The following is a 15,869-nucleotide window of genomic DNA, read 5'->3' as shown; positions in this document are numbered from 1 at the left end:
TAACTTATCCTCTTATATATCCAAAGCATAATCATGCATGGAACATGATCGACTTATTCTCAATAGCTTCTTACTTAAGGTTCTTAGGGTTTATGATCATTACTAGGTTTTGATGATCATTGTATTGGCTACATAAGGTATCACTAGTCAAATAGGGTTCTCACCTCCCATATCAAGTGTTGGCTTGATCAGTTAGGGTATAGTACTTATCTTCTACTCTCTTTGATCTAGGCATGGCTAAGGTTAGTATCTATGATTTTACTTACTAGGGAATGACTTGATTAATCACCTAGGGTTCTACTCAATGAATGATGGTATAATCAATTGGATATATGGATAGTCATATCCTTTCTTTGAGGTTTGATGAAGATAGATTTGGACAGACAAGATTGGAATAGTCAAGGTTTGAAAAAGATCTTGTGTAAATGTTCTTGACATGAGTTCAAGATTAGAGTTGAAAATATAACATGAGGATCATGGTAGGAACATGGTTTAGTTAAAGACATGGAAAAGATCAGTCAAGAATACTTTATAAATTCTATTTCGTTGCTTTAATTTGTAACTGGGTAGTATTCACATGTGGTTGCAAGGAATACCATACTATGATCATTTGGAAGATATGGTATTCGATCCTCACTTAATGTGTTATTGTAATAAAGCTAAGTTCATTTGATCTGACCCATAGATCAAATCATCTCTACCCAAAACAAGGTTTTAGTAAAGGTCATATTAAATTTATAGCGTTTGATTTGATGATCTGCTTCAATTCCATCAACTCGAGTGATACTTCAGTCGTTGTGACTAGTTTTATTTGAAAGTGCGAAAATTTCCCAGATTTTCTATGCATGAATGCAATGCACACATCTATATTCTCCATTTTCTAGCCTCTAAACCTGGGATTTTATAGGCAAACCGGTCGGTGCCATGGTCAAGATGCCAGCCTACCGGGCGGAGGCTGGTACATCAACTCCCGTCGCGTGTTGGTCCCTCTTGTGCCGCATGCGGGACGAGAGCGGCGCGACGAGGTCCGACGCCGCCGGTTCATACTGTTGTTGGATTTGCGTGACGATCTGGCGTTCGACCTCAACTCGTACCACTGGATCACATTCAGGACATGTGAGTTCGACCCGCACCGCCGAGCGGGATACCTTGGTGAGGTTGGGTTCTTCAAGCGGGAACTCGTAAGCGTCCTCATGGACGACGAAAAGGACAGTGACGAGGAGGAGGTCGGTGATGAGGAAGCCAATGACCACGACGACGTCCACTTCGATGACTGCGGCGCGGCGTGGGATCAGGAACCAGCCGCTGGTCTCAACGAGGACGAGGCCATCCAGCTCGCCATGACTAGAGCGAGCTCAACCAGCTCGCCCACTGGGATGGCCTCGCCTTCTAGCTTCACGACTGTGCGCAGGCGCAGGAGACGCCGGTGACTCCGGAGCGCGGCACGCGTGGCTCGTCTGCTGCTCCTCCCATGGTGTGGGATCCGTGGCCTAAGATGGCGGCAGTGCTACCCTTGCTCCTCCTCCTCCTCTTGCGCCGCTGGTATACCGTATCCCGCCGCCGGTGCCGCATTAGCCATGGGAGATGATGGAGATCGTCGACCTCATTGGCGACAACTGGATGCCAAGTAGATTTTCCTACGTTTTTAGATTATGTTGTGTTTTTTTACTTTGTTTAAACCATATCAATTATGTATCTCTATCAATGAAAAATTTATAAAAAAATGCGTAGGGCCGTCGGGGGCATCCCTGGACACAAATGGTATTTCGTGGGATGGCACAAATGGTATTTCGTGGGATGGCAACCGTTGCCACGTCCACGATCCGACTCAAATGGACGCGTGCAATCACTTTTGGTGACTTTGCCCCTTTGCCCTTGCCTGGAGGTGGTGATGCTGCCGTTCGATCTGCAAATCAGAGTCCCGGAGGCAATGCGTGAGACTTCCGTCCAGGACAAGACCTTCAGTTGTCAAACTTCCACTTGGGATTGCGTCATTGCTTGTGCCCTCGCTTATATTAATCTCGTATATTAGCACCTCCACCCTGTAATTCTCGTATGTAAAAACTGATGGTCTACTGTAGATCGTCAAGATGGGCCAATAGGCCACACATTTCCAGAATGAGATATCATTATCAGACTTGACAGTGAAACAGTAACCTAGTTAAAAGTACTGTCGGCTGCTATTTGGCACTTACACGCCCAATATACAGATATATAAACCATCTGTGAAGTCAAAAAAGGTCTAGCAATAAAAAAAACAAGGAACTCATCCATATTTAGAGCATTCGGGCTAAAATATCTGACAGAAGGCTACCACTCTAAATTATAATATCAAATATCTTACGATCAGAGATGAACAATACAGTCAAAACTTGGTGCAATTATGCTAGAATGCATAGTAGAAGTGTAGAGCTAGGCCACAGGAAACACAAAATTGATTTTCAGAATAGGACATAAGGCAACTCCAAGATTCCAGGTTACTGCCGCATAAGACAGTCATACTCCCTCAGTGATCTACCCCGACATCTAGGTGTCGGCATAAGAGGTTTATCCTATGTCATCCCAACGTATCAGAAAGAGTAGCAGAACCATCAGGCATATAACTCAGCCAGATCGTTCTCATACTTCTTCCTGAGCACCTCCCTCTTGAGCTTGAGGGCAGCTGTCACAAGGCCCGACTCAGGGGTCCATGGATCTGGTATCAGCTTGACTTTGGCTGGCGTCTCAAACTTCTCCAGTCGTGCTTGCTTCGCATCCTGAAGTAAAGAAAGTGGATGTGAGTACTATAACTGCTCCCCTCACAGTGTGCACAATTTGTCTAGCTTAATCTTGGCTGTAACTCTCAGCATGCTTTTTTGGGTTCACACATGTACAAGTCTTCCAAGGATATGTGCATATATGGTATTGGCCAAAGTTTGGAAGTGGCAGGCAACCACAAATGCTTCACTACTCTTTAGAATAATGAAAACATGCTCGATAGTGGATAACTGCTGAGAAAACTGTGAATATGCTATTGCTCAAAATTTTCTTGTTTCTTTTATTTCATATACCTGCTGCAAATATTTTCTTATTGTCAATACTCTAAAGATTACTTGGATAGGTAGTGATTTTGAGTATGATCCATGTCTGATTGAATTCAAAGAAGTCAAGGAACCAGAAATTGACTGAGAAGAACATGGAACACAGACCGTTGCTAAAGACCCAAGCACTTCTTTAAGAGACTCTTGCTTCTGGCACAAATCAGAGAAGTCGCTGTACTCAAGTCCTTGCTGCGCTGCCCATTTTTCCAGCTCACTTTGTGCTACTACCACCAGTGCTACACAGTAACTGTTGAAAGGATCGGCATGGATCATGATATTCTCAACATATGGGCTCATAGCTAACGCAGCTTCCACCTGTGATCATCTAATCAGTTAATACAAGTGGTACCAGAAACTTATCTCACCAGAGCAAGAACGTGTTTACCTTGCCCAGAGATACATATTCACCATGCTGAAGCTTCACGATGTCTTTCTTGCGGTCAATGATTTCAAGGCAGCCATCTGCATGAAAACGCCCGATGTCACCAGAATAGAACCATCGCAGACCTCTTTCGTCATCCTTCACATGATATATGAGGAATGTGTTAGACCAATATTGTGAAAGAGAAGTCAGTAACCATTAATAATGATGCATGATGGGTGTATGAACAGATCAGTAACAAGTCGGCAACATACCTTATAGACTTCACTTGTTTTAGCTTCATTCTTGAAATAGCCCTTTGTTACATTGGGGCCTCCTATGACTATCTCCCCCCGAGGCATTGGTGAATCAGTTGTCAAGTATCCACCATCAGCCCAGTCGATCAACTGCAAAATACAGTTTCCATTATGTTAAGAATCATGAGATAATAGGTCAGATATCCCAAGTTAAAGATCATATCAGAAATGTCAAAGCATGAACTATGATACTCCATATCAAAAAGAAGAAAAAGATAAAATTAATTCCTCTCATTAAGGAATATCTTCAAGATATTGGCCTTGTCAGATATCAGAAATTAGAAGTTGGAACAGGAACAAACATATTTGACGTGGAAAATGGGTCCAGCTCATATGATAAAAAAGTGAGGCAACACTACTATCTAACCTTAATGTATGAACAAGGTAGTGGAGCACCAACACGGCCAACAGATGTGTCATCGTACTCGGAAAATGTTCCTCCAGCACAAGTTTCAGTCAGGCCATACCCTTGGCCTATTGGAGCCCTGAATTTACATAAGCCTTAGGACTGTAAACTAGGTTGTCAGTAAGGACATAAAATCATGGTGTAGATAATCTTACCCAAGGCATATATTGATAAATCTCTGCGTATCTCCGGACAGAGGTGCTCCACCTGAGAGTACAAAGCGAATCTTTCCTCCCAATATAGCACGCACCTTGGTGAAGACTAGCCTATCCCACAACAGTTTCTCTACTCCCCATGCACCAAGCCAACTTCCATTGATAGCAGCAAGCCGACGGCTATAGCCAATGTCAAACAATTTCTTCGCCACACCACCATTTGCATCCACCTAAAACCATTTCAATGTGAAAATTAGCAATCAGTAAACCAATTAGAGTACATGATCCAAACAGTGATGGAAAATACCTTTTTTCTCACACCATCACGGACACGATCAAGTATAGCAGGTACAGCAGTCATCAGTGTTGGCTTCAGTGCAGAAGCATCACCTAGAGTCCCTTTTTTTATTTTGCTTGATGTATCGGTCAAGGTCAAAGCTGATCCATATCCAATGGAGGCCCCAACAGCAGCCATAAGCGTCTAAAAAAAATCAGACAGATAATGAAAACTTAATCAACAAAAATGTTAATATATTGAAATGCTATTCAACAGTTACCTCAGCTGCCAACTCAAGAATGTGCGCAAGTGGAAGGTAGGCCATGTATATATCCTTTTTGCCGAGTTCAGGCACAATGGTCATAACTGCTGAAAGTGTAGCCAAGACATTGCGGTGGGTCATCATAACTCCCTACAAGAACATACAGGGGGCATATTTATTCATAAGATGTAAGATCTGATCAAACATGTATAGCAAAGGTAGGTCATCTTTTAAATTATGAAAAAGTCTGTATAACAAGCACATATTTGCAGCACAATGAACAGTCAAAATCAACGGACCTTGGGCAATCCAGTGCTTCCACTTGTGTACATTATTACTGCAACATCAGATGGGAGAGGCATGTTTGCATCAACAGGTGCTTCAGTTCCTAATTTGCCTACTTCCTCAAATGACGCAACTGTCCAGCTAGTGCTGTTTTTAGCTAGAGAAACTTCGGCTGAGATGCCTTCCTCATTGATGTAGATCACACGCTTAACAGTGTCAAGTTGCCAGCCTATATCAATCAACTTCTTAAATTCCTTCTGACCACATACTACAGTAGTGACCTCAGTCTGTAGAGCCAAAGGGAAAAACGAAATTATAAATCGACCAAACAGAAAATGAGTGTTAATTGCATTAAGCAATACCCTTTAGAGTATGCTAGCAACTGCGGAGAAATATCTGTAGCCTATCTGTAGCAAAACAAAATTACAAATCAACCAAACAGCAAATGAATGTTAATTACATTAAGCAATACTCTTTCGAGCACGCTAGCCACTGCAGAGAAATATCTGTAGCCTACCTATAGCGAAAATGCTACCAGAAGTCTACAATTGCATATTCTTCATAAAGTATTATAAGCAGACCACATAAAAAAAAACATAGCAAGGAGCAAAGGATAAGTGTAGAACATATGACACAAGTAACAGTACTAACCTCATTTAGTGAGTGGCATAGTGCTTCCTCCCCCAAGGAGGCATAGATGGTGACAACTGATATGTTTTGTCTGAAGCATGCCTTGCAAACACAGTAGTAACTCAGAACTTGAGACCGGTGACCAGAGTTCAATGCATAACATTATGAAGACATGTACAATGAACATACCAGAATAATTGTTTGTACAGAAGAGACAACTACTAGTTGGTAGAGAAGTTAACACACTCTAACTACACAGTAAGGATGTTCAAATGGAACAAATTACATGTTGCTCGGAGATATATTTACTGGACTTTCAAAAGAGATCAAGGTAGAAGCTGTATACTTCTATATGCTCCTTGTGTATTAAGCTGGACAATATATCATTTAAAAGGGTTAAGCATGGACATTTATGATTATTATTTTTCTCAAATATAGCATTTATTTGATATGTGCGCAGAGACAGTTATAGTGAAACATAGAAAAACAAGGTATATATCAATGTATCAGTAGGTGTTTATACTCATTTTTCAAATAAAATTGGGGTGCAACTGTATACTCAAATTTCCATCCATCTAGAATCTGCCGCCACAACTACTATTGCCATCCTGTCAAGCATAATAATATGAAACATCATGCTAGCCAGACACATATGAAATTTTTATCCTCGGTTTACATGACAATGTGAAGGGAAGGAATGAATGTTATCAGGATATCTCCGTACTAGTTGAATGTCAGTTGTTCCCAGTGTATTGCTTATAGTAAATTTTTAGCACTGATTAGCCACGTCCACTCACTAAATATCTAAAGAGGACAAGATAACTGGAGAATTCATTTCGAATTCACAGTGTGTGTATAATCACTCTGTGATGCAGGAACCCTGATTAGCCTTGTTTCTGCATTACATGTGCACCTCAATTTACATAACCAAAAGTATGCACCTCACTTAGTTCCACGTGAAGAAACAAAAATGCACAGATTGGTCTATCTATCGATTGCAGAAGAAAAATGGTTTACCTGCAGTGCAATCTGCCACTCGGCCCGTGTCTCAGCAAAAATAGCAACACGCTCATTCTTCTGGTGACCTAATTGAATCAACCCTGACGAAAAGTTGCAAACGCTCTTAAAGGCCTCGGCGTAACATTTCCACTCGTACTCCCCCAGATGAAGCTTCTCAAAGGACCTCCCATCAGGCGATGCTTCCATTTCCCTTGAAATGAGCTTCCTGGTGCCAAGGAGGGGCATGTAGACATACTCCTTGCAAGCATGCTCAAATAGCTCGGCAAGTGTGGTGACCCCTTCCCAGTGCGTTTCAACAGGATGTTCAAATCGATGGTTGCGGACCGCATAGCCAGGCTCTCCACCAACATCAACGGGCACCCCTCTCTTCTTTTCAACCTTTCGCCTTTTCTGGAGCAGAAGAGAGACCGCGATGGGCACAAGAAGGCCAACGAAATAAGGATTCATACTTGTGCACGGGTGATCTGACAGCTAGGGCTACAGAGTCCAGATGCCTTGAAGAGAAAATCTGCAAAATATAACCTCATGGGGTAAGAGAACTGAAATTCCTGTACGTACAGGTTGTAATGCAGAAACTAATTGCACGGTTAGTATTTTTATGTACATTGTACACTCACTTCAGTAATCAATAGAATAGCAACTGGCCAAAAATAAAGCATTTAGCAGTCAGGTAAAGTAAGATCATTCATAAAGATAATCATCTTTACATCTAAACTTTTTTACATATTTTTTTTTACAGATGAGCAGAAATACAATTGCTTTTCCAGTCATCAGAAGTACCATCTGAAACTGAAACCTGATAGAATCTACCCGTGCACCCGCGCGCACAGATGCGCTCCGGTAGAAACGTACCACACCGCCATGAAACACCGCTTCAGTACTACTTATCTATCTGCATTCACGGATGCAATCCAGTATCCGGCGTAATAATGCGACGCGATGCACAAGGAACCCGTTCCCACAGATGCATTGAAACCTAGGGAATCTACCGAGAAGTTGCTCATGTTCTCTAGATTCCACGACCACGAGCGCTGGTTCAGATGTTGCGAGGTGCGGAGAGGAGGATGCGGGTGCGTACCTTCTGGAGGGGCGGCTCGTCGGGGCGCGGAAGGTTCTAGAAGGAGGAGGAGGCGTGACGTCACGCGGAGGAGGATCGATCGGCGCGGCGGGGAGAAGAGAAGAGAAGAGGAGAGAGGAGGCCGCTCTGCTCCTTTCTCCAAGTCTCCAGCCGCTAAATTCGCTTGAGGCCGGTGTGCGCTCTGGCCCCACCAATCCCCTCGATTCTCTGCTATCCAGTGAGGCCCAAGGCCCGATGTAGGGTACCGCCTGCTAAGATGGGCCGACATGGACCTTGTGTCTTCTAATTTGAACTGCCCTCTTCTTGGCTAGTAGAACAAATAATCAACCCGTTTAGTGTTTCAAAAAAAAATATCAACCCGTTTACCATATGTATCCCCTAAACCAAAGCATCAGTGCACAACAATATGTATCCCCATAGACCGAGTGGATCACATATAGAGGAGGAGAAGAACTCTTGACTAAACTTTGGCATGTTAATGTTCCTTCAAAGGTGCGTGTTTTTGTGTGGAGACTTGCTCGCATGTCTCTACCGACGGGCGATGTGCGAATGAGGCGAAACATGGCAGATAACAAGGTATGTTCTGTCTGTCGTGTAGCTGAGGACTCCTGGAGACACTCGCTGCTCAATTGTAATATGGCTCGGAGTGTTTGGGCTTTAGCTGATGAGGATCTCACAGAACATCTGATTTCAAATCAGACTGATGATGCCCGGTTATGGATTTTCTGGCTGTTCGAGACTCTAGATCAGTCTGATTTGGCGAATACTCTTGTTATGTTGTGGGCTATTTGGTGGGCACGCCGGAAAGCGATCCACGATAATGAGTTTCAGAGCCCTATGTCGATGGTATGCTTTGTTAATAAATATCTTGAGGAGATTGAAGTTGCCACAGTTCGGAGGACAAAGTCAGGTGCGTCCGCTCCTAGACAGAGTACAAAGAAGATGAGCTGAACCCCTCCAGTTGCAGACCACTACAAGATCAATGTGGATGGTGGTATCTCTCGTCGAGGTGAACGTGGTGCTGTATCGGCTATCTGTCGTGACAATACAGGCAAGTATATTGGGTCATCAACAACTGTTTACCAAGGTCTCACTGATCCGGCCAGTTTGGAAGCGCTGGCATGCAATGAAGGTCTTTCACTTGCTCTTGATTTGAACGTATCAAAGATTAATGTAGTATCTGATTGCATGGAGGTGATTAACAACCTGAAAAATAAAGAACCCTGTCGATATGTCATGGTCTTGAAGGAAATAGAGCATCGGAGCACTAGGTTCCAGGATGTTAGTTTTAGTCATGAGAATAGGAAGATGAATGGGGATGCACATTCGTTAGTTAAGGCAGCTGTGTCTTTGCCAGTTGGTCACCATGTCTGCTTACTCAGTAGATATTACTTGTATCCCTGTAAATGTTTTGGTTGAATAAAACTCCCTTTACAGCTCAAAAAAAAACAATATGGAATGCCAGGTGTTCCATCTAAAAAAAAGGATCAGTGCTGGCAATAACCAGCGCAATGTTGCTAGATTTTTGCAAAAAAAAAAAAAAAAAAAAAAAAAAAAAAGGAGTTGGATTTGCGAACTTTGTGCGCAATTGTGGTGGTCTTTTTGGATTTATCCGACTCTACTGCGTACAGCGTGACTACCAAGGTTGCAAGCAGAGCGCCCGCGAAGTCCCACGAAGAGCGAATTAGAGCAAATCAGGTTACAGATTGAGTCAGATTAAAAGGAAAGTTAGTGCAATTTTCTGTCCCGCAACCCGCCCTGCTTGCGGCCCTACTGACAATGACAGGGAATACACCAATGAACCCAAGCACACAGTACAGTTACAGCCACCATACAAGAGTACAAGACTAGTTCCTAGGATCCACTCCAGGGTCGTCTGATTCATCATCAGAGAATACACGAGTGAACCCAACACACTACAATGCTTCCATAACTAAATATGGGTCAGACATAGCAGATAGCATCACGAACAATCAGTAGTAGGCAAAATGACCATATGATCATCACATACTAATTTCGACTTATGCTCTATAAACCTTCAGAAAACTCAAATCTTACTTACACTACCTGCTACTAATACTAAGATTTAAAAAAAAGGCTAGAAAAGGTACCGGCCATGGATTCTTCCCTCCAGGCCACTTATCTATCGAGAGAATATGAAAATTTACTCCAAAATTAAGATAAGGCGAAAAAAAAAGTAAAAGGAGCAAAAAAAAACACAGATCAACACTACGTTATTGACATTGATCTGACTATCTGAATATTGCTAAAGTTGCATTTTCTGCTGACGGAAATTGCCATCAATTTTAGTCAGAACACTGCGTTGCAGTGCACAACGAACTATGCTCTTCGACATCTCTAGTACACCCAGGACTTCATCATGCCTCTTCCGATGGAGATAGTACCTCTGATTCTTCTGGTGAACTAACCTCCTCGGATGCATCTGCAAGTGCCTCGAGCATGTTCAGAACATCATTAGTATCGTCCAAATAATACTTGGCCTTGCTTGGTTTCTGGCCGACTGTGCAGGCATATAACGAGGTCTCGGGATCAACAATGCTCCTCTTCATAATATCAGCAATTCCTTCAAACATATCCTCATCTGATCGATCATCGCCAATGCAGAGGACAAAATCTGCTTGTCTTTTGTTTTCTGTCAACATTGATAGGATCTTCTCAGCGACAAATCCTTTGTTGACACCCTGCAATTCAACAGAAGCATATTACGAACTCAGGAAGCAAGCAAGTAAATGGCTTATTGGCAGATGAAAAAATCAGTTTCCAGACAAGCATTCAGGATTTTTTTTTTTATGAACTATTACCTCCATTCCAAAATATAAGCTCTTTTAGAAAGCTAAATTAGGTTTCTAAAAAGGATTATCTTTTGGAACGGAGGTAGTAATATTTTTTAGGCGTGAATGCAGCTCTTATTACATCCTTCACAAGTTAAACATCTACAAAATTTGCTATCCCAGGCAGAGAATCACAACACGTAAACATGAAACGTTAGATGTTACGACTGCTGTGGCCTAAAAGTCATACTCCATCCGGAAATAAGTGACTCGGATTTGTTTAGATTCGCATGTATCTGGACACATTTTATTGTGTAGATACATGCATATCTAGACAAATCCGAGCTGCTTATTTCCAGACGGAGGAAGTACTATATATAGTGTTCCTTTTTAAAATCAACATCTACTCACAAATATTAAACTATTAATCACCACATTACTAGGTTGAGTATTTTGCACCTTCTGAGAGTCTACCAAGTACTAGATCAATGATGTATTGAGAACCGTAGTACCTGAGGTTTAACTTCGACAATGTGTTGGCCACTCTTCACAGAGACTGGCTCATTCGCAAGAACACTCTCCAGATGATCCAACATTTCCTTTGCTTGTGCAGATCCAAAACCAGGGTCAGCATCTTGGTGGTGCCAGACCAAAGCACTCTCTTTGGTTTCGATATATGATCCGTCAGTTGCTTCTGTATATAGGTTCATTACTGGCTCTGCCATTTGCATCCATCCAAACTCTGAGCACTGGTTATTTATTTGCCATTGCTCGTCCCTGGTCCGTCTGCAAAGGAAGAACTGTGGAGATGAAACTAGCTGAAACCCAACATTTTAGGCCAAATCAACCCCATGACTAATAAGAATAACATAAAACAATCCACAAGTTGTCAGTCAAAGATATACCTGGGTTTAATGGTCACAAACAAGAATTAAAAGTATGCAGAATTAAGAAATTGAATCCACTTTTTTTGTGCCTCCAACTGTTTATAGTTCAACTTTTCACTGTGCTACTCCTTGATTGGGTCATGAGACATATGCCTAATGGTTGCTGATGAAATAGTTTCTACCAAGTACCAACTGATGTTACTACAGGTACTAATTGTCACATTATCCGTGAAATCGCATGAGAGCTATTAGGGTAGAACCTCCTATAACACTACTCTTGATTGCAGCACAAACATATAACATCATCCTCCTGTAAGTCACATCTCACATCAACAGATTATCATGTTCTCAGCATTATTAGGTTAACCTACAAATGATCTGGATGATGTTGATGTGGCAATGTCTTCCTTGTAATGGCATATATACCTTTAGGAACCAACATTCAGCAATTAAAATAGATGATGCATGTGGCTGATTTTACCAAAGGAATGGGTCTACAAAAAATGTCAGATTGATATGTGCTGTCCCAGAACTTCAATGGATGTGTAGTCCTGTAACACACGAGTTAAGACCTAGTATAACAAATGGTTGTTCACAGATTGTTCTAGGATGTCACTATGCCATAATATTGTTACTCATCCAAAATATTTTACCAAGATACTAACAAACAAAATTAAACCGTGTTCCCCTTTTCTTTTGTGAGAGCCTTGAATATGGTTGGTTTTACATTTGTTCACAGAAGATGGAAACAAATACCGATATCAGAATTCAGAAGGCACAAAGTCAATGCAAGGCACATATAAATTAAATTACAGCATACCTCATAAAGTAGCCATGTTCAGCCGCGATGCCAAGCTCTGGGCAAGAGCTGAACCACTTCTCAAGGCTAACCCTACCTCTTCCACTGACAATAAAAACAACATTCTTCTTATCAGCACACAGAGCATTCATTATGTTAACCACAGTTTCATTTGGAGTTCGATTGATGGTCGTTTGTGGTACTAGAGTTCCATCATAGTCCAGAAGTATAACCCTGCTGTTCGACTTCTTGTAATCAGCCACAATAGAATCCACGGTAAGCTTCTTGAAGTTGCGGTCTAGAGCAACCACTCTAAATCCAAATCCTAGCCCAATACCCCAGCACCTCCTCCTAAAATGGTCCCTGCAGCTTCTCTCCAGATCATGGATGTAGCTCTTGGACCAATAGGCAACGTCATGTGTGCTGACATATCGATAATGCTTCTCATGGCGCAGTTGCTTTTCATTATCCGACAGAGCAATGGACTCGTTCATTGCCTCCGCGGTTGTATCGATGTTCCAAGGGTTCACCCGGATTGCTCCACTCAATGACGGCGAGCAACCTATGAACTCTGACACAACTAGCATACTCTTCCTCTTCTGTGTATCACTACCAGAACCATCCAGACCTGGAATCCCTTGTCTGCACACAATGTACTCGTACGGTGTGAGGTTCATCCCATCCCTCACTGCAGTGACAACGACACACTCGGCCACGGTGTAATACGCCATCCTTTCCACGCTCGACAGGGTCCTATTAACAAGCTCCACGGGACTATACCCCGGCCGGCCAAGCTGTCCATTGATCCTGGCGCAACTTTGCTCGATCTCAGCCTTTAATCCTTCCAGGTCCTTCCCATTACCAGCCCTTGGGTTTGCAATCTGCACCAGCACAGCCCGGCCCTGCCATTTTGGGTGTATCTTGAGCATCTGCTCGAAGGCGAGGATCTTGAGGTTAATCCCCTTGAATATGTCCAAGTCATCGACACCAAGCAAGACAGTCTTCCCAGCAAACTGCTTGCGGAGCTCGGCGACACGCCACTCGAGATCAGGCAGCTGGAGCTGCGACTTGAGCTGCACCATGTTGATCCCCACGGGCATGATCTTTATCCCGACGGTGCGGCCAAAGTAGTCGAGCCCAATGTATCCCCTCTTGGACTGGTACTCGAGGCCGAGCATGCGGCTGCAGCAGGAGAGGAAATGGCGGGCGTAGTCGAAGGTGTGGAAGCCGATGAGGTCGCAGTTGAGGAGCGACTTGAGGATCTCGTCGCGGACGGGGAGGCTGCGGTAGAGCTCCGAGGACGGGAAGGGGCTGTGCAGGAAGAAGCCGATGCGGAGGCGGTTGAACCGGCGGCGGAGGAAGGAGGGGAGGGCGAGGAGGTGGTAGTCGTGGATCCAGATGTAGTCGTCCTCCGGGTTGAGCACCTCGATGACGCGCTGCGAGAAGAGCTTGTTGGCGAGCACGTAGGCCTCCCAGTTGGAGCGGTCGAAGCGGCCGCCGTGGTCGGAGGTGAAGGGCAGCATGTAGTGGAAGAGCGGCCAGAGCGTCTGCTTGCAGAAGCCGTGGTAGAAGCGGTCGCAGACGTCCCTGGGGAGGAAGGCCGGCACGCAGCGGAACCTGTCGAGGAGCGCCTGCGCGACGTCGTCCTGCTCCGCGGGGGGGACGTCGGCGCGGAGGGAGCCGACGTAGAGGACTTCCATGTCCTCGGGCAGGCCGTCGCGGAGGTGGAGGAGCAGCGAGTCCTCGTCCCAGGAGAAGGCCCAGCCGCGGCCGTCGGGGCGCCGCTCGCAGCGCACGGGGAGAGTGTTGGCGACGACGATGATGCGGTCGCTGGCCAGCGACGACTGCACGTCCGAGGCCACGCTCCCCGCGAGCTCCTCGTCGAGGTCCGCCAGCGTCCCCGGCGTGGTTAGGGTGCGCTGCATCCGCCTGGGCCGCGGCGGGCGGCCCCCGCCTCCGCCGCCCCCGCCGGAGCCCGCATAGTCGAGCGCGGAGAGGTTGCCGTTGGCGAGATCGAGCAGGTTGGTGTAGGATCGCGAGAACATGGTGCCGCCGCCGCCGCCGCCTGGATCGGATTGGAGGATGGATCGAATCCAATGGAATCTACCTCGCCTCCGGCCGGATCCTCCCGACGATGATCCGCCCCGGCCGAGCCCCGAGGAGCGGCGCCGGAAGATGCGGGTTGGAGGAGGGCTAGGGAGCCCCGGGAGGAGGAGGGCACGGGGGAGGGCGTCGTGCGACACGCAGCTTCTAGAAACGGGGCAGATATTTTATTTGCGGCGAGAGGAAGGCCCGTTCCATCTGGGCCGCCCGGCCACGGATCGGACGGCCGAGGTCCAGGAGGCGACGTGGAAGGCCTAGGCCTGCAGCGGGCTGCGACACGCACATGCGGGAATGCCAGTACCGAGAGATGCCGAGACGGATGATAAGGTCGGCGCCCACCGGAGCTAGCTCAGACCGCGACGTCTCACTGGCTCGTGGGGCCGCCCCTATGGCTCGAGGCAGTGGGACCACGAGCGGCTCCGGCTGCGGGACGCGCGCCTGACGCGGACAAACCACAACGACTGCACCGCGCGCCCCTCCTGTATATAGGCCCAGCCGAGGTGCCCTGTCTCGTTCCGGTTCTACTACTCAGGGCATGTCTATCCTACAGTACCAACGTATTTTGGACATCTAAGATCTCCTCGCGTATCCATTTGGAAAACGCTTTATATCAACCCACCGATCGTGCGAGGAAAATCGGTCGTTCCTTGTGTGGAGACGCGCCCCGCACGTGGATGGGTCCCACTGCACCTGGGCACACAAAGTTCTCTTCCTCCTCCCACCACCGACGGACCAGCACTCCGCCCAACTCCTCCCGGCGAGCGCCGCGCCGTGGCTCCGCCCTGCTCCTCCCGGCGAGCGCCCCGCCCCTCCTCCTCCCAGCGGACGCGCCGCTGCAGCCTCCTCCCGGCGAGCGCACCGCTGCAGCTTCACCCCGGCGAGCGCCCCGCCCCTCCTCCTCCCGGCGGGCGCGCCACTGCAGCTTCTCCCCGGTGAGCGCCCCGCCCTTCCTCCTCCCCCGTTGCTCCTCCCCCGACGAGCGCACCGCCGCTGCTCCTCCTGGCGTGTGTGCCGTCTACTCCCCATCCAGTTGCGCCCCCACCACCGGTGCTGTTGCCGGCGGGGGAGGTATTGGTGGAGATGGGCAAGTAGGTTTGGGGGCAGCAGACAATAATTTTTTTGTTGGTTTTATTGTTAACTATTGTTGTTAATATTTTGGAGATTTGTTGTAAATATATTTTATGCTATGGGAATTTTTTGTTGTAAATTTGTTGTGGATTATTGTTGTAAACAACTAAATTATTTTGTGGTTTGTTTGCTAATTATTTGTTGTAAATATGTTACTGACCTGGTATGAAAGCTAAGTATTATTGTAAACATCCAAATATAAAAAATGTTGTTTTTTGTTGTTAATTATTGTTGTAAATATGTTACTAATTTGGTGTAAAGATATTTATGGCATGGAAACTGACTATTT

General features: G+C 45.6%; 2 protein-coding genes across 2 annotated transcripts; both read right to left on the bottom strand.

Moving 5' to 3' along the window:
• Nucleotides 1-2,360: 2,360 nt before the first annotated feature.
• On the bottom strand, nt 2,361-7,996 carry LOC124652990 (long chain acyl-CoA synthetase 9, chloroplastic-like). Its single transcript, XM_047192039.1, has 12 exons — nt 7,872-7,996; nt 6,791-7,301; nt 5,795-5,875; nt 5,158-5,430; nt 4,877-5,008; nt 4,627-4,800; nt 4,320-4,549; nt 4,126-4,243; nt 3,717-3,848; nt 3,466-3,600; nt 3,189-3,395; nt 2,361-2,756 (listed from the first exon to the last, which is right to left on the bottom strand). The coding sequence occupies exons 2-12, from the start codon at nt 7,238-7,240 to the stop codon at nt 2,592-2,594; spliced, it is 2,097 nt and encodes a 698-aa protein (XP_047047995.1). The 5' UTR covers nt 7,241-7,301; nt 7,872-7,996; the 3' UTR covers nt 2,361-2,591.
• Nucleotides 7,997-9,851: 1,855 nt separating this feature from the next.
• LOC124652989 (probable alpha,alpha-trehalose-phosphate synthase [UDP-forming] 7) lies at nt 9,852-14,587 on the bottom strand. Its single transcript, XM_047192038.1, has 3 exons — nt 12,371-14,587; nt 11,176-11,449; nt 9,852-10,573 (listed from the first exon to the last, which is right to left on the bottom strand). The coding sequence occupies exons 1-3, from the start codon at nt 14,392-14,394 to the stop codon at nt 10,250-10,252; spliced, it is 2,622 nt and encodes an 873-aa protein (XP_047047994.1). The 5' UTR covers nt 14,395-14,587; the 3' UTR covers nt 9,852-10,249.
• Between the last annotated feature and the right edge of the window lie 1,282 nt (nt 14,588-15,869).

The sequence above is a fragment of the Lolium rigidum genome, chromosome 5, assembly GCF_022539505.1.
Source record: "Lolium rigidum isolate FL_2022 chromosome 5, APGP_CSIRO_Lrig_0.1, whole genome shotgun sequence".
Taxonomy (NCBI): domain Eukaryota; kingdom Viridiplantae; phylum Streptophyta; class Magnoliopsida; order Poales; family Poaceae; genus Lolium; species Lolium rigidum.
This window is presented reverse-complemented; position numbering and strand designations above follow the sequence as displayed.

Excerpts from the sequence above, each read along its gene's own strand:
- LOC124652990 (XM_047192039.1), bottom strand. The coding sequence starts at position 7,240 with ATGAATCCTTATTTCGTTGGCCTTCTTGTGCCCATCGCGGTCTCTCTT. Across the intron at positions 4,801-4,876 it reads TTCTTGAGTTGGCAGCTGAG|ACGCTTATGGCTGCTGTTGG; the intron begins GTAACTGTTGAA and ends GATTTTTTTTAG. Across the intron at positions 3,396-3,465 it reads AATATGTATCTCTGGGCAAG|GTGGAAGCTGCGTTAGCTAT; the intron begins GTAAACACGTTC and ends AGATGATCACAG.
- LOC124652989 (XM_047192038.1), bottom strand. The coding sequence starts at position 14,394 with ATGTTCTCGCGATCCTACACCAACCTGCTCGATCTCGCCAACGGCAAC. Across the intron at positions 11,450-12,370 it reads GAACATGGCTACTTTATGAG|ACGGACCAGGGACGAGCAAT; the intron begins GTATGCTGTAAT and ends CTTCCTTTGCAG. Across the intron at positions 10,574-11,175 it reads TTGTCGAAGTTAAACCTCAG|GGTGTCAACAAAGGATTTGT; the intron begins GTACTACGGTTC and ends GTTGAATTGCAG.